Raw genomic sequence first — 24,838 nt, forward strand, 5'->3', positions numbered from 1 at the left:
GGCGACACTAGCTGACGCTTGGTATTGCGCATGTTGATCTAAGGCTTGACTGCTCAGCTATGGAAACCCATTTCATGAAGCTCCCTGCGAACAGTTGTTGTGCTGACGTTGCTTCCAGAGGCAGTTTGAGTGTTGCAACCGAGGACAGACAACTTTTTTGCTTCGTCACGCACCAGTCCCATTCTGTGAGCTTGTGTGGCCTACCACTTAACAACTGAGCCGTTGTTGCTCCTAGACGTTTTCACTTCAAAATAGCAGCACTTGTAGTTGACCAGGGCAGAAATTTGAAGAACTGAATTATTTGGAAAAATCCCCAGGTTCGCTTGTCATTATTCCCAAGCCACACACTAGACTACTGCAACACACTTTCACCTGCCACATCGGTGCCACAAGAGAGAAGATGATGATGTGCAGGTTAGCAGACATTATTTTATTCGATTTAGTGATTTGTCGAGGACGCACAGAAATTCAAAAGTGTGGAGTTTTTAGGAGAGATTATTTGTTTGCGATATGTGATCTATAGGCTAAGAGCGCTTCATAAACTGTTTATTGATTGGGGGGGATTGAATGGTGTGAGACAACATGTTTGGGTACAAAAGACAACATGGGGTACGAAGTCTTTTCTAGCTCTTAAAGGGGCCGACCTTGGATGTACAATTCACAATTACAGCATTATTCATTCTGCACTTATTCTATTGCTATTTATTCTGTTACCAATCAAATGTACATGTTTAACAGTATCTTCTGATTACAATTATTATGTCTCATATTTTAAATAAATGCAATTTATTAGCTTCCAAAAGGTAAGTAGGTATCTAGCTGTCTGATAAAACATCCTGATTGACTGGGTTGTCCTGCACTTTCTAAAAACCTGCATGTTGGAAAAAGATAGTGGTTCCTTTCTAAACATAGCAATGTGAATGCAACCAGGACTTGCTCTACAATATAGTTGAAGTGAACTGGCAAAAGAGTGAGTACTCATTCAAGGGCAGTGTGAATACAAAAGGAACTGAGTTATTTAGCTTTCACTTTAAAGAGGACTGAGATTGGTTATTTTAAAGAGGACTATGTGAAAACACCACTAGTCGCACTGGTGCTCCCCAAATTCAATTCCAGGTATCACAGCTAAATATTTTGTTGCATATGTGATCAAATTGGTCACACTTTAGAGCCCGGCACACTGCTATTCATAGAACATGCTCTCATATTAAATTCACGACAACGTGGGCGAACCTTTGTTTAATAGGTTGAAAGCTTTGCCGTACTAACTTAATTCAAAACCTGTCTGCTTCTACCTCTGAAAATTACAACACTGTCATCAATATTACATTTGCTTAGCTCTTCAAAACATCAATATTACTTAAGTAAAGTCTAGGCAAATCCAGGAAAATTATTCTGATTCCATACGCCAGACACACATCGATTGGCTATCGCGTAAATGAGCCTGTTCTGCTGTTTTTGTTGACATGGTTCTTATTGTCTCTCCCAGGTGAAGTTGATGTTCCAGACGACGTACGGGGAGGTGGTCAGTCTGTCTTCACCTGGAGAGGAGGACAGACGCAGGTTCTTCATGGACCTGCTACTGGTACAGGCTGCTCGAGCGCCATCCCACAGGACACACAAAGGTACTATGAATTCATACAAGTATGCACACAGGATATCACACACGCACATACACACACGTGTAATAATGTATCACATTCCAACCGAGCTTTGACAATGTTGTCCTGACACCGTTCTCAGTGGGGTGCTGAGAGAAGTCATTTTCATCTTAGATTTATCTCTCCTTTCTGTTCTCTCTCCTAACCTAAAATAGCAGGCAAAAAATAAACTCCTGAGTGGCATTCCTTTCTGGTCCTGACGATGAAAAAATAAAACTGTCACGGGAGGTTCTCTTCTCTGCACTGTTGAACCAATCCAGTAAATGTGGAATGGTTAAGATGGGGCGGCAGCGTAGCCTAGTGGTTAGAGCGTTGGACTAGTAACCGGAAGGTTGCGAGTTCAAACCCCTGAGCTGACAAGGTACAAATCTGTCGTTCTGCCCCTGAACTGTTCCCAGGCCGTCATCGAAAATAATAATATGTTCTTAACTGACTTGCCTGGTTAAATAAAGGTAAATTTAAAAAAAAAAAATGGAGTGTCGCCTTGTTAACGTCTTAAAGTGGAAGTTAGGAGTTCTCCATTTCCCCTGAAAGCCAGATGCGTTCGGTTGTTAGCAACCCCACAGACAGTGCCCCTCTCCTGACGCACACATTGCTCAAACGCAGTAACCACCGTACAACTCAATTCTCTGAGCTGTTGAATCATCGCTAGATTTTTGCTTCACTTGAAAAATATTACATTCCTAGATAATTTGGCCAGACTAGTAGGAACGTCATGGCTTCCTGTAGTACTCCACGGCGCTCTCCCCATGTCCCGCTACCATACTATCCTTCCTGTAGTACTCCACGGCGCTCTCCCCATGTCCCGCCACCATACTCTCCTTTCAAACTCTCTCTCCTCCACTCCCTCATCCCGCCATACTCTCCCCTCCATTTCCCCCTACCATTCATCTAACTATTCTCTTCCCCAACCTCCGTTTCCATCTGTTCCTTCTCAGTGTGAGAGTGTGGTCCACCGGGGCTTCCATGATGGCACTCCGCTTTCAAATGGAAATACAGCAAGCAACGCCGATTGCAGCATCCTCATTGATGCAAGGCAGGGGTCCCACACACACACACACACACACACACACACACACACACACACACGTATTCTGACACACGCGGCTCACATAGCCTTATTGATGTTAGGCATGGGTCCCCGCTCTCTCCTCTCTTCGGGGGTTCCCCGTGAATAAAACAGCAGCCCTACTTCCATCAGGGGCTGCTTGTAGGGGTGGGGAGTTTAGGGGGAGGCTGGGGAGATTCAAGTGGGAGAGAGGGAGCCCGCTATGAACAGCACAGTTACCTATGATTACACAGTTATTACCCATGATTACACTCACGGACAATGATGCTAATGTGAAGCAGGGCTAACAATGTTGGAAGGCGCCTGGGGCTAGTGGACCAGAAGGAGCGGCAAAGGGAGAGGAAGCACAGTGTGTAACAACTAGACTGTGCTGAATCCCCAACTAGGGCTGTAGCAGGCATGACATTTTGTCAGTCGGTGATTGTCATGCAAATAACTGGTGGTCTCACGGTAACATTAACATAAACACGTTTAGTATCTCCGGCTTCCACACAGCCTACAGAGCCACTGATGCAGACCTTTGGAAGATGTACTTTTTCAAAAGTAAAATAAATCCATTTAATATAGCCTACACCATCACATTAAATCCATTATTTATTTTAGTCCGGTCCAAAGAAACATGATATGAAGAAAATCTATCTTATTTCAGAAGAACAGAATAGCATATTCTGAGTCGTCCTTATGCAATGGCCCTGGCAATTAGTTAATTTAGCAGACAAGACTTGCTTAGAATTCCGTGGCATTATTTTATAGTATTATGAATACAATTGAACATAGCTGAATAAAATAAAGGATATTTTCTCCAAACGATTTGTGGCTCAAATCGGTCTTATGTAACAATTTTGAAATTGTGTTTTTTACATTGGATAAAAGTATTTACTCAGAGCTACAAAATTACACTACAATTGAGGAACGATGGGAAAGTCATTTTGCTCTGATAGTTGACAAACTTGTAAACTCACTTTTGAGAAAATTACCTTTGAATGTTTTGGTACTACTATTAGAGAGCCCTTTGTCTACACACATTCAGCATCGTTCACACCCTCTTAAGCGGCAGGTAGCCAAGTGGTTAGAGCGTTGGGCCAGTAACAGCAAGGTTGCTAGATCATATCCCTGAGCTGACAAGGTTCAAATCTGTCGTTCTGCCCCTGAACAAGGCAGTTAATCCACTGTTCCTAGGCTGTCATTGTAAATAATAATTTGTTCTTAACTGACTTGCCTAGTTAAATAAAGGTTCAATAAAAGCATCTTTAGCCCCACCCATATCTGTAATGGTTGATCCAAGTTCTGTACTAATTGCTAGCTACTTCCAGGCATCTAAGTGAGAGAGAACAGCTCACTAAACATTACTCCCTCAACATAAAAGCCTAACCAGCACTGCTATCTAGATTGTTGTTGACTGCAACTGTGCTGTTAGATCGTCCGTTTATAAATTCAGAGCGCTTTGCGTTCCGAGCGCTCACTGGAAGCTCTGGACGATTTTGTAGGGTTAATCCGAACGTTCTGACCTCACAGCGGTAAGTCAAGTGCCCAACCTAACTGGCTAACATTGGCTAGCTTGCTAGCTACTTCCAGACACATAATGAGAGAACACCCAACTCTGACCATTTAACTTACCCTAGCAGAGCTCGTTAGGCTGTTTTTTCATGTGATCCAGTGCGTTGGTGACTAACTGTGCTGCTGGCAGCAATTTAATTACACTTTTTTTGCCAACGTTTACTGACACAGGCCATATTCAATGGGTGTTGAGCGTTCATAAATTCATCAGTTTTTCTATGCTCTGACGGACTATGTCAAAAATAGAAATGTGTAGTATCTGAAAATGCAGGGAGCTAGACTATCTTAGTGGTCTGAAATCGGGGTAGATAGCCAGAGTGAATTTACCAGCTCGTACTTTTTCTATCAACAGTTGTTGCTGCCATTCTATTGAAGTGGAGTCTTTTTGTTAAGGCATGCAGCTAGCCAGCTGTCTAAACAATTAACCATAATCTCAACTCATGTTACTCCCCTGCATGAATCTGCAGGTAGCTAACCAACCAGGTTCAATGTTAGCTAGCTAACATTAGGCTATAACTAGTCAAGTAAATGTCTGAAATACGAATGTCATACACAATGTTAGCTAGTGAGCCAGCCAGCTAACTTTAGCAAGCTAACAGTACACTTTAACTTGAAATAAAACCACTTTCTGTCAAAATTTCAGATGTGTAATATCTGAAAATGTAGCTAGCTAGACTATCGTACCCGTATATAGCATGGTTGGATGCATCTCCTGTTGGATGCCATGGTTGCCCTTAGTTTGAAGATGTAATCTGTGTTTTCTCCATATCTTTAGCTATCAGTCTCAAATTCCACTTTTTCTTTGGCTAAACCAACAATGCTCGTAATTTAACAATTGTATTTGCAGATGGCATACGAGTTTGTTTTTAAGGCACATGAAAGTTCACGTGTTCGGGAAGGCATTTCTGCCAAAAAACAAGTTTATGCTCAAATGGCTCTCCTGTGAATTAATGACTCGACATACGCCTAGTTTCCTGAAACGGGTCACATTTGAGGGAGTGCGCACATGTGTGGTTAACAAAGAAATGGGTCATCCTATATGCTTAATTTAGTTATTTATGCAACTTTAGTTGTGATATGAACTGTTAGGCTATATGTTTTGATTACTAATACATTTTTAACTTGAATGATCCAACTCTAATGATGATTTGAAAAAGTCTGCTCTGTTTCTTGCGCAGGCTGCACATACTTCATCAGTCTCATTTACAATTTGATAAGCCCTTGATGATATTCTCACCCATCAGACTATTCTCAATTTAATCTGGTCTTTACATATAGCCTACTAATATACAGTACCAGTCAAAAGTTTGGACACCTACTCATTCAAGGGTTTTTCTTTATTTGTACTATTTTTTAAATTGTAGAATAATAGTGAAGACATCAACTGTGAAATAGCACATGGATTCATGTACTAACCAAAAAAATGTTAAACAAATCTAAATATATTTTATATTTAGCAAAGTAGCCACCCTTTGCCTTGACAGCTTTGCACACTCTTGGCATTCTCTCAACCAGCTTCATGAGGAATGCTTTTCCAACATTTTTCAGGGAGTTCCCACATATGCTGAGCACTTGTTGGCTGCTTTCCCTTCACTCTGCAGTCCAACTCATCTCAAACCATCTCAATTGGGTTGAGGTCGGGTGATTGTGGAAGTCAGGTCATCTGATGCAGCACTCCATCTCTCTCCTTGGTCAAATAGCCCTTACGCAGTCTGGAGGTGTGTTGGGTCATTGTCCTGTTGAAAAACAAATGGTAGTCCCACTAAATGCAAACCAGATTTGATTTGATGGCATATTGTGGTGGAATATTCTAACCAAGTGAGACTCTCATTTCTTCAATCATCTTTATTGAATATCGATTGATTATTGCAATAATGAGACCAGTCAACCTAACACTATTGACTGTTGGGCCGAGTAGCCTAACCTTTACAGACAATGCTGTTTCTTATACAGTGGGGCAAAAAAGTATTTAGTCAGCCACCAATTGTGCAAGTTCTCCCACTTAAAAAGATGAGAGGCCTGTAATTTTTATCACAGGTACACTTCAACAAAATGAGGGAAAAAAATCCAGAAAATCACATTGTAGGATTTTTTATGAATTTATTTGCAAATTATGGTGGAAAATAAGTATTTCAGAGGGGTTGGGTTACATGTGGAAGACACATTTCAGTTGAAGGCATTCAGTTCTACAACTGACTAGGTACCCCCCTTTACATGATCCCATATGTGTTATTTCATATTTTTTGACGTTTTCACTTATTTTGCAATGTATAAAATAAAAAGAACCCCTTGAATGAGTAGGTGTTTCCAAACTTTTGAATGGTACTGTATGTGTGCAATTATTTTCATTTAAAATGGCACCTACAAAGAAACGTCATCCGTACCCTGTACTCGAATAGCGAATGGAGGTTAAGTTTTTAATAGGCCAGGTTGGCTATACTGTTGTAAAGCAGATTAATTTGCTTAATTTCTAGAATTTAGCATTACCTATAGCAGCACGCGAAAGCTGGAATCCTCTTTTAAATAGTGGCCAGTCAAAACTGTTTTCACCCGCAATTGCGCGATGACTGAGCTTATAAGAACACATGTTTCACAAGACTCTCTAGAATATGTGTTCTCCAATTGTGTTTCAGGGGTCTCGAGACACTTTAGTTAGTTGTGATGATACAAACCTTATCAAAACATATAGGCCGACTATGATTTGAAAAGACGGGGGATGCATGCTCTTTTTTTGCACGTGTCCACACGCTGGGCATCCTTCACAAGTGATAATATTCTCCCCGAACAGACTATTCACAGTGTATATTTGTCTTTACATATACTAAATAATGTGTGAAATTAGTTTAGAATGGGCAATTATTATGCACTTACCAGAACCGGGGAAGTGTAAAAAAAGACGTCATCCGTATGCGCTTGAATAGCGAATGGAGGACGCTTTTCCCACAGTTCATTTTCATGTCAGCCAGTTAGGCTACTCCGGTTGTAAAGCGAAGCAATTTGCTTAATATTAGGAAAGTTGAGAAATGAATATAGTACACCTTACCTATAGAAAGCTGATGGTGTCCTCTTCTTATTAAGAGGCCATCAAAACATTGTTTTCTCCCGCAATTGTATAGCCTATAGCAATGGTCACCAACCTTTTTGAGTCAAGATATCTTCCTGAGTCGAATGCAAACCGAGATCTACTGCTCAGATTTGTATTTTTATCGTGACTTGTAAAACGGAAGCTTATGCAACGTTAAGCAATTAAAAACAGTTATGAAGCAATGAGGTTTGTGCTGTAGGCCCAATACACTTATCACCGCATATGCCTATTTACTATGCTTGAAATGCCCTGCATATGTTGTTCATCTCAGACCATTTAAACATTTGATTTCAATTTTAGGTATATGATGATCACACTGGTAATAGATCATTTGTTGTATTACGTGAGGCACAGCTAAACGTAATTCATACAAAAATAATTACCGGAGTGATTGTCTGCGTCTGATTGCCAGTCTGAGGGAGGGAACAGCAATGAGGCTGCCTCTCATCCTACCCCCCCATCTGCTGAGATAAGGGGACAGTCTTCCAGCTGATGGTGAAACTGAAGTCGCACTGCATTAGTTCTGCTTCATGCACCAATTCATGTTGTTACTCCTATGACGAGAGTGAAATATTCCTCGATATTAAGAGAGAAGCCGCTTCAATGCAAGCTTATCGAAACACTGCTATGCTATTCATTGCTTCTGCAGTTTTTGTTGTAGCTTGAGTGGATGTAGGGAGAATGCACATTTTATGGTTTATAAGTGTTGAACAAAGTGTTTACAGTGATGACTAACAACTTAAACAGGAACTTACTCGTAAACAGCAGCTCTTTGCTGTATTCGTTAAGTCATGGATTTAAGTTTTGACATCTCACAGTATCAACTTTGCTGTGCATTTGAGGCTTCTTTTTAGTCTATGGCTTGAGGAAACACGGTTATCTGAGCTAACTGATTGGCCAGTGGTAGGCCTATAGGTGCACTTGATTTGCTCTCTGGGCCTGCCGGGTAGGTGGAGTTGTAACTTCAGGCACATGAAATGTTTCCAAATAGGAACAATTGTCTTCCCAGTGCTAGGGCTGCTGCATGAAGTACACCTACCGCCAACAGTGGCAATCTTTTTGTTGAATAAATTAAAGATCGACCAGTTGTTGACCCACTGGCCTATAGAAATGTTGTGCAACACTGTCATTCAATGCATCAACCAGATATGAGGAGCGGTCTCTGCTGCAACAGGTGATCCGCTCAAACTCTGAATGCCAGGGCTCTCATGAAGTTTGATTTGTTCATTGCATTTATATTGATGTCTGAGGGATTAGGACTAGAGTGTGCTGAGTACCAGGCCATTAGCGACTGGCTGTTAGCAAGTTTGGTAGGCTACTAATGACTATCAGCAGCAGATCTAATTGTAGATCAAACTGGATAGGTGTTTTAATTAAGCGAGAGGCTGGGTATTATATAAAGCAAATCTCATATTTCAGTCGCATCCTGTTCCAATAATTTCAGGTTGACAGGAGTGCCCAGGTGGTTAGGGGTTGATTTGGAATTCAGCAACCACATCATTCTCTTTAGGCCAGAGACTGGGGGTTCAGGGTTTTTATTCATTTGTTGATGATATCTTTAGAAAGAAGTTGATGCACCCCCGCGTCTGAGTGTCTCACCTCTCCCACAAGGATCAACCTAGAGTAGGAGATTCGGAGGAGAACACATTCTCTAACAGACACACACACTCAACTTTTCTCACTTCACTTGCTTTTTGTCATGCTGAGGTCCTACCAGTAGTGCAGGCGTCAGGCCCGAGACCACTCTTGCCTGAGAAGCAGTGTGCGTGTTTGAGAAGCAGTCTCAAACACGCACTCACTCGCCTACTCTATCCTCTTATCTCGTTAGCCCTGCTGTGTGAGGAGGTGCTTCCGGTAGCGGAGGTCCCTGGCCCCAGGGTTCTCTCCCACGAGGAACAGCTTCGCCTGGCCGACCAGGAGGAGAACACTCTGAGAGAACTGCGTCTGTTCCTCAGGGACGTCACCAAGCGCCTCGCCATAGACAAACGCTTCAACATCTTCAGCAAACCTGTTGACATTGAGGAGGTGGGTAACAACACAGAGATTGCTTGATGTAGATACTAGATATCACAGTATACCTAACTAGATACAGTAATGATAAAAAAGTAATGAGGTACCCTAGGGAGGTTGCGTCATTATTTGAGTCCTGTCCCCTCACCCTCTCGCCTCTATTTGAGTATTGCACTGCTTCTAGAGAATTGACACTGCTGGACCAATTCCTCTTAACTGATTTTGATTTAAATGGAGTGAATTGCACCACTATAAATTGACTTTTTCCCTCCCCTCCCTCTCAGGTGTCAGACTACCTGGAGGTAATTATTCAGCCTATGGATCTATCTACGGTCATGACCAAGATCGACACCCATAAATACCTGACGGCCAAGAACTTCTTGGTGGACATAGACCTCATCTGCAGCAATGCCCTGGAGTACAACCCTGACAAGGAGCCCTCAGGTACATGGAGGGACTTTTAGGAGCGTGTGTGTGTATTTAAAGACATTTCAAACATTCTGTGTACCAGGTTTACATTGAGTTATTCAGTACATTTCTTGTCAGGAGAATTTGTGAACCAAAATTCGGACAATGGATACTTAAGTACATTTCATTTGTGTGCCATTTAAGGTGCATCGTTTCTAACCCGTGAAGATTCTACTAAAACCAAATAAAATAAATCCACGTATTAAATCAGACACTGTATTGACCCCACTACCAAATATTCATAACGTGGGTGTGTTTGTGGGTGTGGTAAAACGTAGGGCGAAAGCAAACAAATGGCCAGGACTTGCTTAATTGGAAGCACCTTTTACTGCCTGATCTGGGCACCTTTATACGTAATAGAACTGCAGAATTTCACTAACTGCTCTCCCAAGGAAACCACCTATGAAACATTTAATCCTTTCCTAAAATAAACATTTAGTTAGTTTTCCCTATACTAAATCTTAATCAGCAAAAACAAAAATGGTTTAATTACGACAACATAACTTCTGTTCACAGGGAGGTCACAGCCCTCTAATCTTTTTGTTTTAATCCACCACAACATTTACTGTATATACTATTGACAATCTCCATTGGATATTCACAACTTGCTTACAAATCAAATATATTTATATAGCCCTTCTTACATCAGCTGATATATCAAAGTGCTGTACAGAAACCCAGCCTAAAACCCTAAACAGCAAGCAATGCAGGTGTAGAAGCACGGTGGCTAGGAAAAACCTAGAGGAACCAGGCTATGAGGGGTGGCCAGTCCCCTTCTGGCTGTGTCGGGTGGAGATTATAACAGAACATGGCCAAGAAGTTCAAATGTTCATAAATGACCAGCATGGTCAAATAATAGTAATCACATCGAACAGGTCAGGGTTCCATAGCCGCAGGAAGAATAGTTGAAACTGGAGCAGCAGCACGGACAGGTGGACTGTGGACAACAAGGAGTCATCATGTCAGGTCGTCCTGAGGCATGGTCCTGGGGCTCAGGTCCTCAGAGAGATAAAGAAAGAAAGAAAGAGAATTAGAGAGATCATACTGAAATTCACACAGGACACTGGATAAGATAGGAGAAATACTCCAGATATAACAAACTGACCCTAGCCCCTCTGACACATAAACTACTGCAGCATAAGTAGTGGAGGCTGAGACAGGAGGGGTCTGGAGACACACTCATTAATGTCTACTATTTTAAGATTAATAAGATTAATATGCACTGAATTGAGACATCTACTTTTTGGCCCATTGTAATCGGAGCGTGTTATGCAAAACCATTTCTGTCGCCTGTTCTGCCCTCAGTCACGACGGCATTACATACATACATACATTTGGTGGCTGGTACAATTGGTGGCTGACTAAATACTTTTTGGCCCCACTGTATTAGATACACCCATTATATTAGACACATATATATATATATATATATATATATATGAGTCAGGTTTGTAGGCCTCTTTGCTCGCACATGCTTTTTCAGTTCTGCCCCGATATCTTCTATAGGTTTGAGGTCAGGGCTTTGTGATGGCCACTCCAATACCTTGACTTTGTTGTCCTAAAGCCATTTTCCACAACTTTGGAAGTGTGCTTGGGGTCATTGTCCTTTTGGAAGACCCATTTGCGACCAAGCTTTAACTTCCTAACTGATGTCTTGAGATGTTGCTTCAATATAATCACATACTTTTCCCTCCCTCATGATGCCATCTATTTTGTGAAGTGCACCAGTCTTTTTTTGAATTCGAAGCCCATGTCAAGACTTGCTTGTGACATCTAAAGTGACTCGTCAGTGTATCTTAGTGCGGAGTTTTTTGAGAACGAACAGCTCTTTTGCAGGTTATTAAAGCTAATGATATTATTAAAGGTATCGATATGGGCCTACTGATTTGAGTGTAAAAATGGAGCTGCTTTCTGTGTAGCAAAGCTCATGTTTAACACTGGCTTCATTCTTCAATCATTCCTGTAGGACTTTGTCCTCCCCCTGAACATTTTAGCACTTTTAAATCCATTTTCTTACAATTATATATTGTTTCTCTTTTTTTTTTTTAAATAACTTTTTAAAAACTTTACCCCCTTTTCTCCCCAATTTTGTGGTATCCAATTGTTAGTAGATACTATCTTGTCTTATCACTACAACTCCCGTACGGGCTCGGGAAAGCCTTATGTCCTCCGAAACACAACCCAACCAAGCCGCACTGCTTCTTAACACAGCGTGCATCCAACCCGGAAGCCAGCCGCACCAATGTGTCGGAGGAAACACCGTGCACCTGGCGAGCTGGTTAGTGTGCACAGCGCCCGGCCTGCCACAGGAGTCTCTATTGCACGATGGGACAAGGATATCCCTACCGGCCAAACGCTCCTTGACACATTAAACTAACAAACATTGGCAATTCAGATCTTCAAATTAAACTGTAAATATCACTTTAATCTCAAGAGAAGGCAGGGTTTATGTTAAAGGTTATCTTATTTGAAAGCCAGCCGTGATCATCTAGGCCTAGACGATATCCAAAACAACACACCAAATTTAAACATTTTCTGTCATTTTAATTGTAAAGTCATTTCTATCAAGTCATTGGAATGTACCGTAGGACCACCATAAATGAGCTTATTCTGCAACACTGAAACCCACACTCCCACACAGTTGAATATAGCAGGGGTTGTCACTTGCGAAAAGGTGTTAACTAATCGATTAGAATAACATGCATTATTTAAATACGCAGGCTGTGTTGGTGTTTACATGAAAGTGAAGGTTGTAGGAATGGATTTAGGTTTATGAATAATCCATAAGCAATTGGAATGAATATAGTGGGAAGAACGGTAAGAACTCAAGTTCCCATCGTATGCTGTGGCGTTAATTGAAAGCCAAATAAATGGAAGCCCAGCGACCCGACAGCATTCAATTAAACTGGACGTTGTATTTCTCAGGGAGCCTCTTTGTCTCCATCTCCCTGGGATACTGTACATCTGTGGGCCAACTAAACTAAAGGAGGTTTCTTTCTCACTGCTTGTTGCTCAGTTAAATGGTTAACCAAATAGCTACCTGGACTATCTCATTGACCCCCCACTCGTCTCATCATATGCCCTGCTGTTACTGTTTATTATTCTTCACTTTATTCCCATCTATTAACTGGTACCCCTGCACATCGACTCTGTACCGGTACCCCATGTATATAGCCAAGTTATTGTTACTCGTGTATTTATTATTTTTTTTAAAATATATATATATATATTTGGTTTTCTATTATTTATTTTAGTTCTCTGCATTGTTGGGAAGGGCCTGTAAGTAAGCATTTCACTGTTGGTCTACACCTGTTTATAAAGCATGTGACAAATACAATTTGATTTAAATGCAGCTTCATACACGAGCTCACACACAGATGAATAAATCATATCTGTGATTTTGCAGGCAGGCGGAAGGCCAGGTCCTTTGTTTGAATGCAGTGGCCACAAATGATCCACTAAAGGCCCCTCCCTCCCCACTGTGAGCTCTGAGACCCTGACAAATACACCTTGTGTTTTGTCCTCTTCCTTTGTCTTCCAAATAGTCCTCTTCTCCCCCTCTTCCTATTCTTTCTTTTTCTTCCCTTCCTCCTTTCCTCCACTCCGCTCTTCCATTTCTCCTCCTCATCCTGTTTGCAGTGAAAGCAGAGGCTGTACTCTGCTGTCTTGAAGGAAGGTCTTGTTCCCCTGTTTCTTCGAACTTCATTAAGTTAGAAAACTAAATCTGTCTGCTCAACACAGAGTAAACCCTGCATTCACAAACAAACCAGCTCCACCACTCTAGACAAACACCAAAACATTTTCAAACTCGCAGCAAACCCTGTTTACACATAACACAGAGAGTAGGTGGCAGAATGTCCTTGTCAGCTCTCGACAGAGGTGACACGGGGTTCGATAATGGTACAGACCTCCACTCAACACTGCCCTGCACCCTGTCGCCCCATACTCTGACAGACAGTACAGGACTGTACCACGCACACACGGTCTTCCAATTAGTGGTTAGAAGCTGTCAGATGGCGACCTCTCTGGCCCTCTTTCTGAACCTGTTGGTTGTGTGGCATAATGAGGAGGATGTCTGTTTACACACATACATGCGTGCTCGTACAAACACTCAACTCACTGACAACCAGCTTTTAGGATAAAGATGTTTTTGTTAGAGGGAAGTGTGTGTGTGTGTGTTAGATATGCAATATGTGTGTGTCAGTGAGAAGGGAGGAGAGTGACTGTATGCCTGAGGTTTGTCTCCTTACATTCACCACCAAAGGCAGCTATTTTGTCTGCATCCAAACAGTAAGAGAACAATTATCCCTTGCTCCCTGTGTTGGAGGCCAGGCAGGGACACATCCAGTAGTTTGTGTTGTGGCCAGCAGAGGGTGTGCTTGTGAAGGGCAGAGGCAGGGACAGAACGATGGCAGGGCATCAACCTCATAGGCCCAAATTAATATCTGTCATGTGATTCTTTAGGCCGAAGTAATTGAATCTGTAGGTGTAATTGAATCTGTAGGTGTAATGTATCTACAATGCCAATACAGAATTGAGTGCATGTGCGTGTATTAGTGACAGTGTGTTCTCTCCCTCCAGATAAGATCATCCGCCACAGAGCGTGCAGTCTGAAGGACACCGCGCATGCCATGCTGGCCTCTGAGCTCGACCCAGAGTTCAATCGCATGTGTGAGGAAATCAAGGAGTCACGCAGGAAGAGGGGTGAGGAACACAAACACACACACATGTTCCTTGCATGTAGGATTGCCAGAGTGTTGCTTTAGCTTAAGGCTCAGTAGTGGAAAAAGTACCCAACTGTCATACTTGAATAAAGTTAAAGAGACTTACTTGAGTCATTTTAAGTAGAATTGGCTTCCTATTTCGCAACAAGAGATCCTTCACACATGTTGCCAAACATACCCTTGTAAAACTGACCATCCTACCAATACTCGACTTTGGCGACGTCATTTACAAAATAGCCTCCAATACCCTACTCAATAAATTGGATGCAGTCTATCACAGTGCCAATCGTTTTGTCACCAAAGCCCCATATACTACCCATCATTGCGACCTGTACGCTCTCGTTGGCTGGCCCTTGCTTCATACTCTTCCTCAAACACACGGGCTCCAGGTCATCTACAAGACCCTGCTAGGTAAAGTCCCCCCTTATCTCAGCTCGCTGGTCACCATAGCATCTCCCACCTGTAGCACGTGCTCCAGCAGGTATATCTCTCTGGTCACCCCCAAAACCAATTCTTCCGTTGGCCGCCTCTCCTTCTAGTTCTCTGCTGCCAATGACTGGAACGAACTACAAAAATCTCTGAAACTGGAAACACGTCTCCCTCACTAGCTTTAAGCACCAGCTGTCAGAGCAGATTACTGCACCTGTACATAGCCCATCTATAATTTAGCCCAAACAACTACCTCTTCCCCTACTGTATTTTATTTTATTTTTTATTTTTTGCTCCTTTGCACATTCTTCCACTGCAAATCTACCATTCCAGTGTTTTACTTGGCCACCATGGCCTTTTATTTTGCCTTTACCTCCCTTATCTCACCTCATTTACTCATATCATATATAGACTTATTTTTCTACTGTATTATTGACTGTCTGTTTGTTTTACTCCATGTGTAACTCTGTGATATTAAAAGGTAAGTCACCCAGTGAAATTCTACTTGAGTTAAAGTATTTGGTTTAAAATATACTTGAGTATCAAAAGTACACATGTCAAATTCCTGATGTTAAACAAACCAGATCGCACCATTTTCTTGTTTTTATTTATTTACGGAAAGCCAGGGACACTTCAACACTCAGACATTTACATACAAAGTGTGTGTTTTTATCGAGTCTGCCAGATCAGAGGCAGTAGGGATGACCGGTTGATAAGTGCGTAAATTTGCCACTTTATTTTAATAATTTCTAGAATTTATTTAAGCTTTTATTTCTTTCATCACATTCCCAGTGGGTCAGAAGTTTACATACACTCAATTAGTATTTTGTAGCATTGCCTTTTCAATTGTTTAACCTCTGTCAAATGTTTCGGGTAGCCTCCACAAGCTTCCCACAATAAGTTGGGTGAATTTTGGCCCATTCCTCCTCACAGAGCTGGTGTAACCGAGTCAGGTTTGAAGGCCTCCTTGCTCTCACATGTTTTTCAGTTCTGCCCACAAATTTTCTATAGGATTGAGGTCAGGGCTTTGTGATGGCCACTCCAATACCTTGACTTTGTTGTCCTTAAGCCATTTTGCCACAACTTTGGAACTATGCTTGGGGTCATTGTCCATTTGGAAGAACCATTTGCGACCAAGTTTTAACTTCCTGACTGATGTCTTGAGATGTTGCTTCAATATATACACAATTTCCCTTCCTCAAGATGCCCACATGTTGTGAAGTGCAGCAGTCCCTCCTGCAGCAAAGCACCCCCACATCATGATGCTGCCACCCCCGTACTTCACGGTTGGGATGGTTTCCTTCGGCATGCAAGCCTCCCCCTTCTCCTCCAAACATAAAGATGGTCATTATGGCCAAACGGTTCTATTTTTGTTTCATGAAACCAGAGGACATTTCTCCAAAAAGACAATCTTTGTCCCCATGTGCAGTTGCAAACCGTAGTCTGGCTTTTTTACGGCGGTTTTGGAGCAGTGGCTTCTTCCTTGCTGAGCGGCCATTCAGGTTATGTCGATATAGGACTCGTTTTACTGTGGATATAGATACTTGTACCCGTTTCCTCCAGCATCTTCACAAGGTCTTTGCTGCGGTTCTGGGATTGATTTGCACTTTTCGCACCAAAGTACGTTCATCTCTAGGAGAGGGAACGCATCCCCTTCCTGAGCGGTATGACGGCTGTGTCAATCACCACCTTCCGGAGACACCTGAAACCCCACCTCTTTAAGGAATACCTAGGATAGGATAAGTAATCCTTCTCACCCCCCCCCCTTTAAGATTTAGATGCACTATTGTAAAGTGACTGTTCTACTGGATGTCATAAGGTGAATGCACCAATTTGTAAGTCGCTCTGGATAAGAGCGTCTGCTAAATGACTTAAATGTAATGTAAATGTAAATGTGTCGTCCCATGGTGTTTCTACTTGCATACTATTGTTTGTACAGATGAGCATGGTACCTTCAGGCGTTTGGAAATTGCTCCCAAGGATGAACCAGACTTGTGTGGTCTACAAATTTTTTTTTCTGAGATCTTGGCCCATTTCTTTTGATTTTCCCATGATGTCAAGCAGAGAGGCACTGAGTTTGAAGGTAGGCCTCAACACATCCACAGGTACACCTCCAATTGACTCAAACGATGTCAATTAGCCTATCAGAAGCTTCTAAAACCATGACATCATTTTCTGGAATTTTCCAAGCTTTTTAAAGGCACAGTCAACTTGGTGTATGTAAACTTCTGACCCATTGGAATTGTGATACATTGAAATAATCTGTCTGTAAACAATTGTTGGAAAAATGACTTGTGTCATGCACAAAGTCGGATGTCTTAACCGACTTGCCAGAACTATAGTTTGTGAACAAGAAATTTGTGGAGTGGTTGAAAAAACGAGTTTTAATGACTCCAACCGAAGTGTATGTAAACTTCCAACTTCAACTGTATGTAAGCTTGTATAGTCACAGAGAAAGACGATCATGCACAAAACGCACTTGTTAGTGTACACGCACAAGGAGAATGTAGATATAGTATTGGTAGTACAATATGTTCATACTTGTACTCCTACATACTACATACATTCAGCTTGATTCTATACACAGAATCACCCACACACATGCAAACATACACATACAGGATCGTGCAAATCTACACACACCACATATTCATCAATGAATAATCCTGCACAAACTTGCAGGCAGAGCAGAAACACGCATGTGAGTATAACTGAGGTAAGCCACTCTTTTGATGGAGGTGGAATGAGGAAATGGGGATGGAGGGAAAAGAGGATGGGTTGTGTGCAGGCTCATGCACTCTGAGCATATAAGAGCTTTTTTACAACCGTATTATTGAAACTGCTAAGGCCTAGTCTCCTGTCTTAGAAACACAGTCTCATCAAAGACTAGGGGTTTTCTAGGGTCACACACATCACTGCTGATTTCCTCCGTTTCACGGCGATGCGCACGCACACAAAGCCGCCGCAAATTAATATTTTAGGAGCAGAAGTCAACTAGCTGAAAGGGAATACAGCAGTGAATATTTAATGTGCCAGTAGAGATGCTAAAGGTATCCATTTGTACTTGTTCGATTGCCTGGTGTTTGGTTGCGTCAGCAAAACCTAATCTTGGCTGATATGGTTCTGCCCTGGAGTCAGGAAGAAGTGTGTGTGTGTGTGTGTGTGTGTGTGTGTGTGTGTGCGCTACGGGCTGACCTTGTAAAACAACACATTTCACTGCACCTTTCTGGTGTATGTGACAATAAAAAACATATTTTTTTTTATTGACCCTGTATGTTGTCTGCAGACCTCCAGATTCTGGATGTGCCTCCTGTCTCCCTGGCTGCCGTGGTAACCACCAGGAAGCCGGCCGGAGAGGAGAACACTGGGAGCAGCGTCGACAAGCACCACTGCAGCAGCAGCAGTGAGTACCACACAAACACAAGCATACTCATTTAACACACACACTGGCAGGCACTCACACACATGCTCAACTAACACTCCCACCACGGTTGACTCCCACCATGGTTGATTCACGTGAGACGTGTGACTCACAACACGGTTGGCTGAAGTGAGATGTGTGACTCAGTTCTGTCTGTGTGTGTAAGGTGTAGAGGAATCTGTGTTCAGATAATTTAGAACGAGGTCATTCAGCTGATTACAGAACCACCGTCCCACAAATCAGCAGCCTCGCCGTGTTAGCTCAACACATGCGCAGTGGGCAGCCACGTTAGATACTCTAGTCTACTCTCCTGTATCTACGTCGTCCCAGCGCTGTGTGGAGCGTGACCACGCCACATAGCAATTGCCTGCCCTCACCGCCTGGTGCACACGGCGAGTGGGGAGGGCCAGGGGAGGGCGGGGGGCAAACAGACCAGATCATTACCTGCCTGTACCACTGACAACCAGGAGGGAGTGTTGGTGTTATTGGAGATTACCTGAGGTTGTTGCCTGTACCACTGAGTTTGTCTGAATGAATGAAGAGGTTTACACCTCTGTGATTTAAATCTTCTGCTGTATTTGAATCCTAGTTCAGCTTAGTTACCTGGTGTCCCCTCAGTTTAGGCCGACTTGTAAGACTTGTCTAAACGTATGGTTTCAGAATCTGTTGGTTCATAGTAACCCCTAATAACGTAAATAACAAATAAAGCCACCACACAATTAGTTTTGGCACTACTGGACTAGATCTTACTGCATACTCAGTTCTGCCACAGATTGGCGCTTGTCTCTCTGGAGACCAGTAATTGGCCTCCTGCTGTGTGTGTTAACCAGAGTTTTGGCCCAGGGAGAAGTAGGCCTTGACTAGAGCCTTTCTTACTTTTAATATTTTCTGTGTATGTTAGATTCTAGCTTGCTGTTAATTATGTAGAAGGCGAGATGCAATGCTAGATTTATTGTACAGCACTTTCGCCTTAACACAATTCAGGGTTTACAGTGTGGGCTTGGATTGATGTGTTGAAGTCAATTTTTTTCCTTTGCGTGTGACTTATAGGCCTAAGCGTATAAAATGTAAGTACAGTACATAGTATAAACGCAACCAGCTTCAGTTACAGCGGGTCGATCTTTGACCTCTGTCAAACCTGTGAAATTGTTTGTCATCACGTTTGTTTCCAATAATGCGAGACTTTTCAAGTGATTGAGTAATTGCATGCAGTAGTCAAGGAGATGTTATTTTCTTCCTTTTTTAATCTAAATACATTTACATTTAAGTCATTTAGCAGACGCTCTTATCCAGAGCTTCAAGCTCTCTTTTTATTCTGTGGGTGTATTCAACACAATCAACTACAACCACATCTGACCTCAGTCAATCCTCATTTGCTATTAGTAACCCAAGGGGTTTTAAGTGGTTGTGATTATGAATTTCATGTAGAAGTGGTCAAGTATATTCGGTTCCTCTTCTGTTTACCCTGTCTGACCAATCCAAGGAGGTTAAATTGGCAAATTGTGTCTCCACCATTTCGTGTCTCCCCCTTTTTTTAAATCTCAGGAGCCAAAGCAAAGTGTTGCACATGTCAGTCACTAATTCACTGTGTCCCACAACTTATCACCACGCTCCAGAACTTAATTAATTAGCTCGGGTAATTAATTATTTCATCGGCAACCAATTTTCACCTGGAGCACGTTGGGGACGTGTCCAATTAATTGATCAGGGGGAATCAATTAGGTGTTGAGATAGATATGACAGAATCTTGCACCCCCCCCCTTGGGAAGAGATACTGCCGCTGATGAAGTTGTCTCTAGGCTGAAAAACATAACTGGCCTTGAATCAGTGTCTAGGGGCAAAACACCAACGATTGGGTGAGGGTAAACCAGAGTGAATTTGGGTAAACTTCTACCCAGGGCCTTTAAGTTAGCTCTATTTCCCATAGAACTGTGTGGTAGCCCCATGTGGTCGAATTTGAGGAATCTGGGATCGAGCTCCAGTTCAGAGCCATTAAGGCTACCTGTTTAGTTTGGGCCAAATATTGTACTAGGCTATATGGGGAGTATGGAGTTATTTGAGCCCCATAACCTGGCGGTTTAGGCTTTGCCAGCCCAGGGCCCTCCTGGGTTTATAGTGAGGGCACTGCCAGGAAGATATGGAGGAGAGTTCAACCACTGTACCATCCCCTCATCCATAATTCACTCTCCTGTGTTCCCATTCATTCGCCTCAAGTTTCTAGAAACCACGTGAGCTGACTGTCTTTAACTTGGGAATACTTGGCTATTTGTGTAGGAACCTTGTAAATCCTGCATGTTCATGTTAACTCAATTAGCTGTAGCTCTGCTGCTCAGTACTATATATTATAGTAGTTCTTGTAAAATGTCTTGCATTAGCTCTAGGCTTATATTTAGAGAGCTTTGTAAGTTGTCGTCTCTCCCCCCCCCGACATTCAGCTTTTTATGTTGACTGTCAAAGTTAACCATGATTGGAAAGGAGAGCCCATCAGCTGTTTTTTTTTTCTTTGAGTAATATTCCAAGAACTCCCAACATGAGTCAAGGAGAACACTCTACCGGCATGATATAACGATGCTGTCACTATAACATTTGACAGTCATTTAGCAGACGTTCTTATCCGGAGTGACATACAGTTAGTACATTCGTCTTAAGATGACGAGGTGGGATGACCACATTTCACAGGCATAGAAAGTACATTTTTCCTCAATGACATAGTTGTTAGTAGTCAGAGGTGGGGAGGGTCAAGTGCAAGTGCTGGTTAAGTCTTTAAAATAAATTAATAATAATCATAAGTTGGGTTTCGGATGTTTTCGGGAAAAAATGGGCACTCTGGGACTGCCTGTCCTAGCTTCAAGGGGGAAGCTGATTCCACCATTTGGGGTGCCAGGACAGAGAAGAGCAGTTTTCACAATTCATTTAAAGCTGTAGGTTGTGTAATGGCTTGCAATAAGGCCCGTATTGAGTTGTTCGAGCTAATGCATTTTGTCCTTGGGAGAATAGTATGGAAAAAGTAAGCACTCACTCACTACTTACTGTAATTCACTCTGTTTAAAAGCATCTGCTAAATGACTCTAAATGACTCTAATTGCGCTCATGGTTGTGTTCAGTATGCATGCAACAGAAAACTAAGAGAGCACACCGGAGAGCCGCAGGCCCATGTGCGTGTGGACACAGGTAGTGTGTATGCTCATCCAGTCATGCTGCTACCTAAGAAACAAAACCAGCTGACCCACATCCCCTCATGGGCAACACAGACACCGCATGGACTCATGTTAAGGAGCACACAATGAGTCTTTTAGTTTCTAAGGAAACTAAACATATTAGGATACAGATAAAGTCATATGATGGGAACAATCTAACAATTAATTTGAGGTCAGTCCTAACTGTTTTTGACTCTCCTCCAGAAGAGCGTAAGCTTTGATTGGGTAAAAGTACTGTTGCAAATTAGAGTACATTCTTCTGTTGAATAAAGGAACAGTCCAAGAATAGTAGGTAATGATCAGGCCCTTTCACATTCACAGTTTCCCCCTCAGTCAGTGGAACACGCCAACTAGAATGTTTCATAGAGCAGAGAGGACGTTTCCAGCTCTACAGAACCACCAGGTATCAGACTAGACACTATTAGCATAGCAAAGATAATTAAATGACCGCAACTTTTTCAAACTGAAACTTTCAGTGCTTGTTAGTACAGCAATATGGATGCTCCTTATGGCAGCAGACCGTTTCTGTGAAATTAGTTTGAAGTAAGAAATAGTCAACGCTTTACACTTTCTGATGTCTGTGCTATAAAAAATATATATATATTTTTATTTTTATACATAACTGTTAGACTAGGTATATCGAATAGTTTTAGTTGAAATTACTTTGGGAAGAGTAAGGAAGGGCTACAAGCTTCGCCGTTGATTGACGTGCATGCATGTGAAAGAGCGGAGTCTTTGGGTGTGGGGGGGGGCAGTGCACACTTTTGTGCACATCATCACTGCGTTTCACCCAGAGAGGAAGTCTGGCTTGTGTATCCATTAAGGGGCTTGGGAGGCCAGAGTAGCTAACCAAGCGAGAGAATCCGAGGCACTCTGACTGTAGCTAGCAATGGCATTTGAACTTCTGGATCCGGTGTTAGGTGCTTTTCAACTCTACCTTTTTAAAGGATATAACTAGCCGAGGAAATAAACATGTCTCTATGAATTGCAATTGCTACAGGTTGAACTGCTAGAACTTGAACGACTCTTACTACTCAGGAGAAGAAAAAATGGCCCCTGAACACTACAAGAGAATACCTGTCTCATATAACAACCTATACGAAGCATTAATTAACAAGGAAAGACATTTTCAATACCTCCGATTGTCCCAAAGACTACCATAATGAGTCACTTCAATCCTTGGGGTCTTTGTTGTACATAATCTACATGACCATGTATAACCTTATACATGGTTATGGTTATGTGTAATGGCCTTTCAAATGAGGACAGACCCCCCTCCAAGACATTAACCCAATTTACATAGCGCATGTACAAACGAGTACACGTTTACGGAGTCTGAAATCTGACTGATTTCAGAACAGTAATATTTTCTGCTAAAAGTACAAGTATCCAGATATTTGTTTACGATCACGAGAAGGTATCACGAGGGAAATGCAATGTAAAACACAATATTACAAACAATACTGCAATGTAAAACACAATATTACAAACAATACTGCAATGTAAAACACTATTTACAAACAATACTGCAATGTCTAACCATACCTTCTCTGCTATGCAATCTGGTTTCAGAGCTGGTCATGGGTGCACCTCAGCCATGCTCAAGGTCCTAAACGATATCTTAACCGCCATCGATAACAAACATTACTGTGCAGCCGTATTCATTGATCTGGCCAAGGCTTTCGACTCTGTCAATCACCACATCCTCATCGGCAGACTCAACAGCCGTGGTTTCTCAAATGATTGCCTCGCCTGGTTCACCAACTACTTCTCTGATAGAGTTCAGTGTGTCAAATCGGAGGGTCTGCTGTCCGGACCTCTGGCAGTCTCTATGGGGGTGCCACAGGGTTCAATTCTTGGACCGACTCTCTTCTCTGTATACATCAATGAGGTCGCTCTTGCTGCTGGTGAGTCTCTGATCCACCTCTACGCAGACGACACCATTCTGTATACTTCTGGCCCTTCTTTGGACACTGTGTTAACAACCCTCCAGGCAAGCTTCAATGCCTTACAACTCTCCTTCCGTGGCCTCCAATTGCTCTTAAATACAAGTAAAACTAAATGCATGCTCTTCAACCGATCGCTACCTGCACCTACCCGCCTGTCCAACATCACTACTCTGGACGGCTCTGACTTACGTGGACAACTACAAATACGTGGACAACTACAAATACTTAGGTGGCTGGTTAGACTGTAAACTCTCCTTCCAGACCCATATCAAACATCTCCAATCCAAAGTTAAATCTAGAATTGGCTTCCTATTTCGCAACAAAGCATCCTTCACTCATGCTGCCAAACATACCCTTGTAAAACTGACCATCCTACCAATCCTCGACTTTGGCGATGTCATTTACAAAATAGCCTTCAATACCCTACTCAACAAATTGGATGCAGTCGACTTATCACAGTGCAATCCGTTTTGTCACCAAAGCCCCATATACTACCCACCATTGCGAACTGTACGCTCTCGTTGGCTGGCCCTCGCTTCATACTCGTCGCCAAACCCACTGGCTCCATGTCATCTACAAGACCCTGCTAGGTAAAGTCCCCCTTATCTCAGCTCGCTGGTCACCATAGCATCTCCCACCTGTAGCACACGCTCCAACAGGTATATCTCTCTAGTCACCCCCAAAACCAATTATTTCTTTGGCCGCCTCTCCTTCCAGTTCTCTGCTGCCAATGACTGGAACGAACTACAAAAATCTCTGAAACTGGAAACACTTATCTCCCTCACTAGCTTTAAGCACCAACTGTCAGAGCAGCTCACAGATTACTGCACCTGTACATAGCCCGCCTATAATTTAGCCCAAACAACTACCTCTTTCCTAACTGTATTTCATTTCTTTATTTATTTTGCTCCTTTGCACCCCATTGTTTATTTCTACTTTGCACATTCTTCCATTGCAAATCTACCATTCCAGTTTTTTACTTGCTATATTGTATTTACTTTGCCACCATGGCCTTTTTGCCTTTACCTCCCTTTTCACCTCATTTGCTCACATCGTATATAGACTTGTTTATACTGTATTATTGAATGTATGTTTGTTTTACTCCATGTGTAACTCTGAGTCGTTGTATCTGTCAAACTGCCTTGCTTTATCTTGGCCAGGTCGCAATTGTAAATGAGAACTTGTTCTCAACTTGCCTACCTGGTTAAATAAAGGTGGGATAAAAAAATGTAAAACACACTATTACACACAATACTGCAATGTAAAAC

General features: G+C 42.3%; 1 protein-coding gene across 4 annotated transcripts in view; it reads left to right on the forward strand.

Moving 5' to 3' along the window:
- The window catches only part of LOC118398395 (ATPase family AAA domain-containing protein 2B-like), a 120,590-nt gene that overhangs the window by 39,912 nt on the left and 55,840 nt on the right, over positions 1-24,838 (forward strand). For all 4 annotated transcript variants that reach the window (XR_004828623.2, XM_035793682.2, XM_052470701.1 and 1 more), the window contains exons 20-24: positions 1,490-1,625; positions 9,201-9,397; positions 9,667-9,826; positions 14,432-14,554; positions 18,290-18,406. Coding sequence is in view for 3 of the 4 variants with exons in the window: in XM_035793682.2 (XP_035649575.1) it covers positions 1,490-1,625; positions 9,201-9,397; positions 9,667-9,826; positions 14,432-14,554; positions 18,290-18,406 (733 nt within the window). In the remaining variant the exon portion in view is untranslated. The remainder of the gene's footprint in view (positions 1-1,489; positions 1,626-9,200; positions 9,398-9,666; positions 9,827-14,431; positions 14,555-18,289; positions 18,407-24,838) is intronic.

The sequence above is a fragment of the Oncorhynchus keta genome, chromosome 19, assembly GCF_023373465.1.
Source record: "Oncorhynchus keta strain PuntledgeMale-10-30-2019 chromosome 19, Oket_V2, whole genome shotgun sequence".
Lineage (NCBI taxonomy): Eukaryota > Metazoa > Chordata > Actinopteri > Salmoniformes > Salmonidae > Oncorhynchus > Oncorhynchus keta.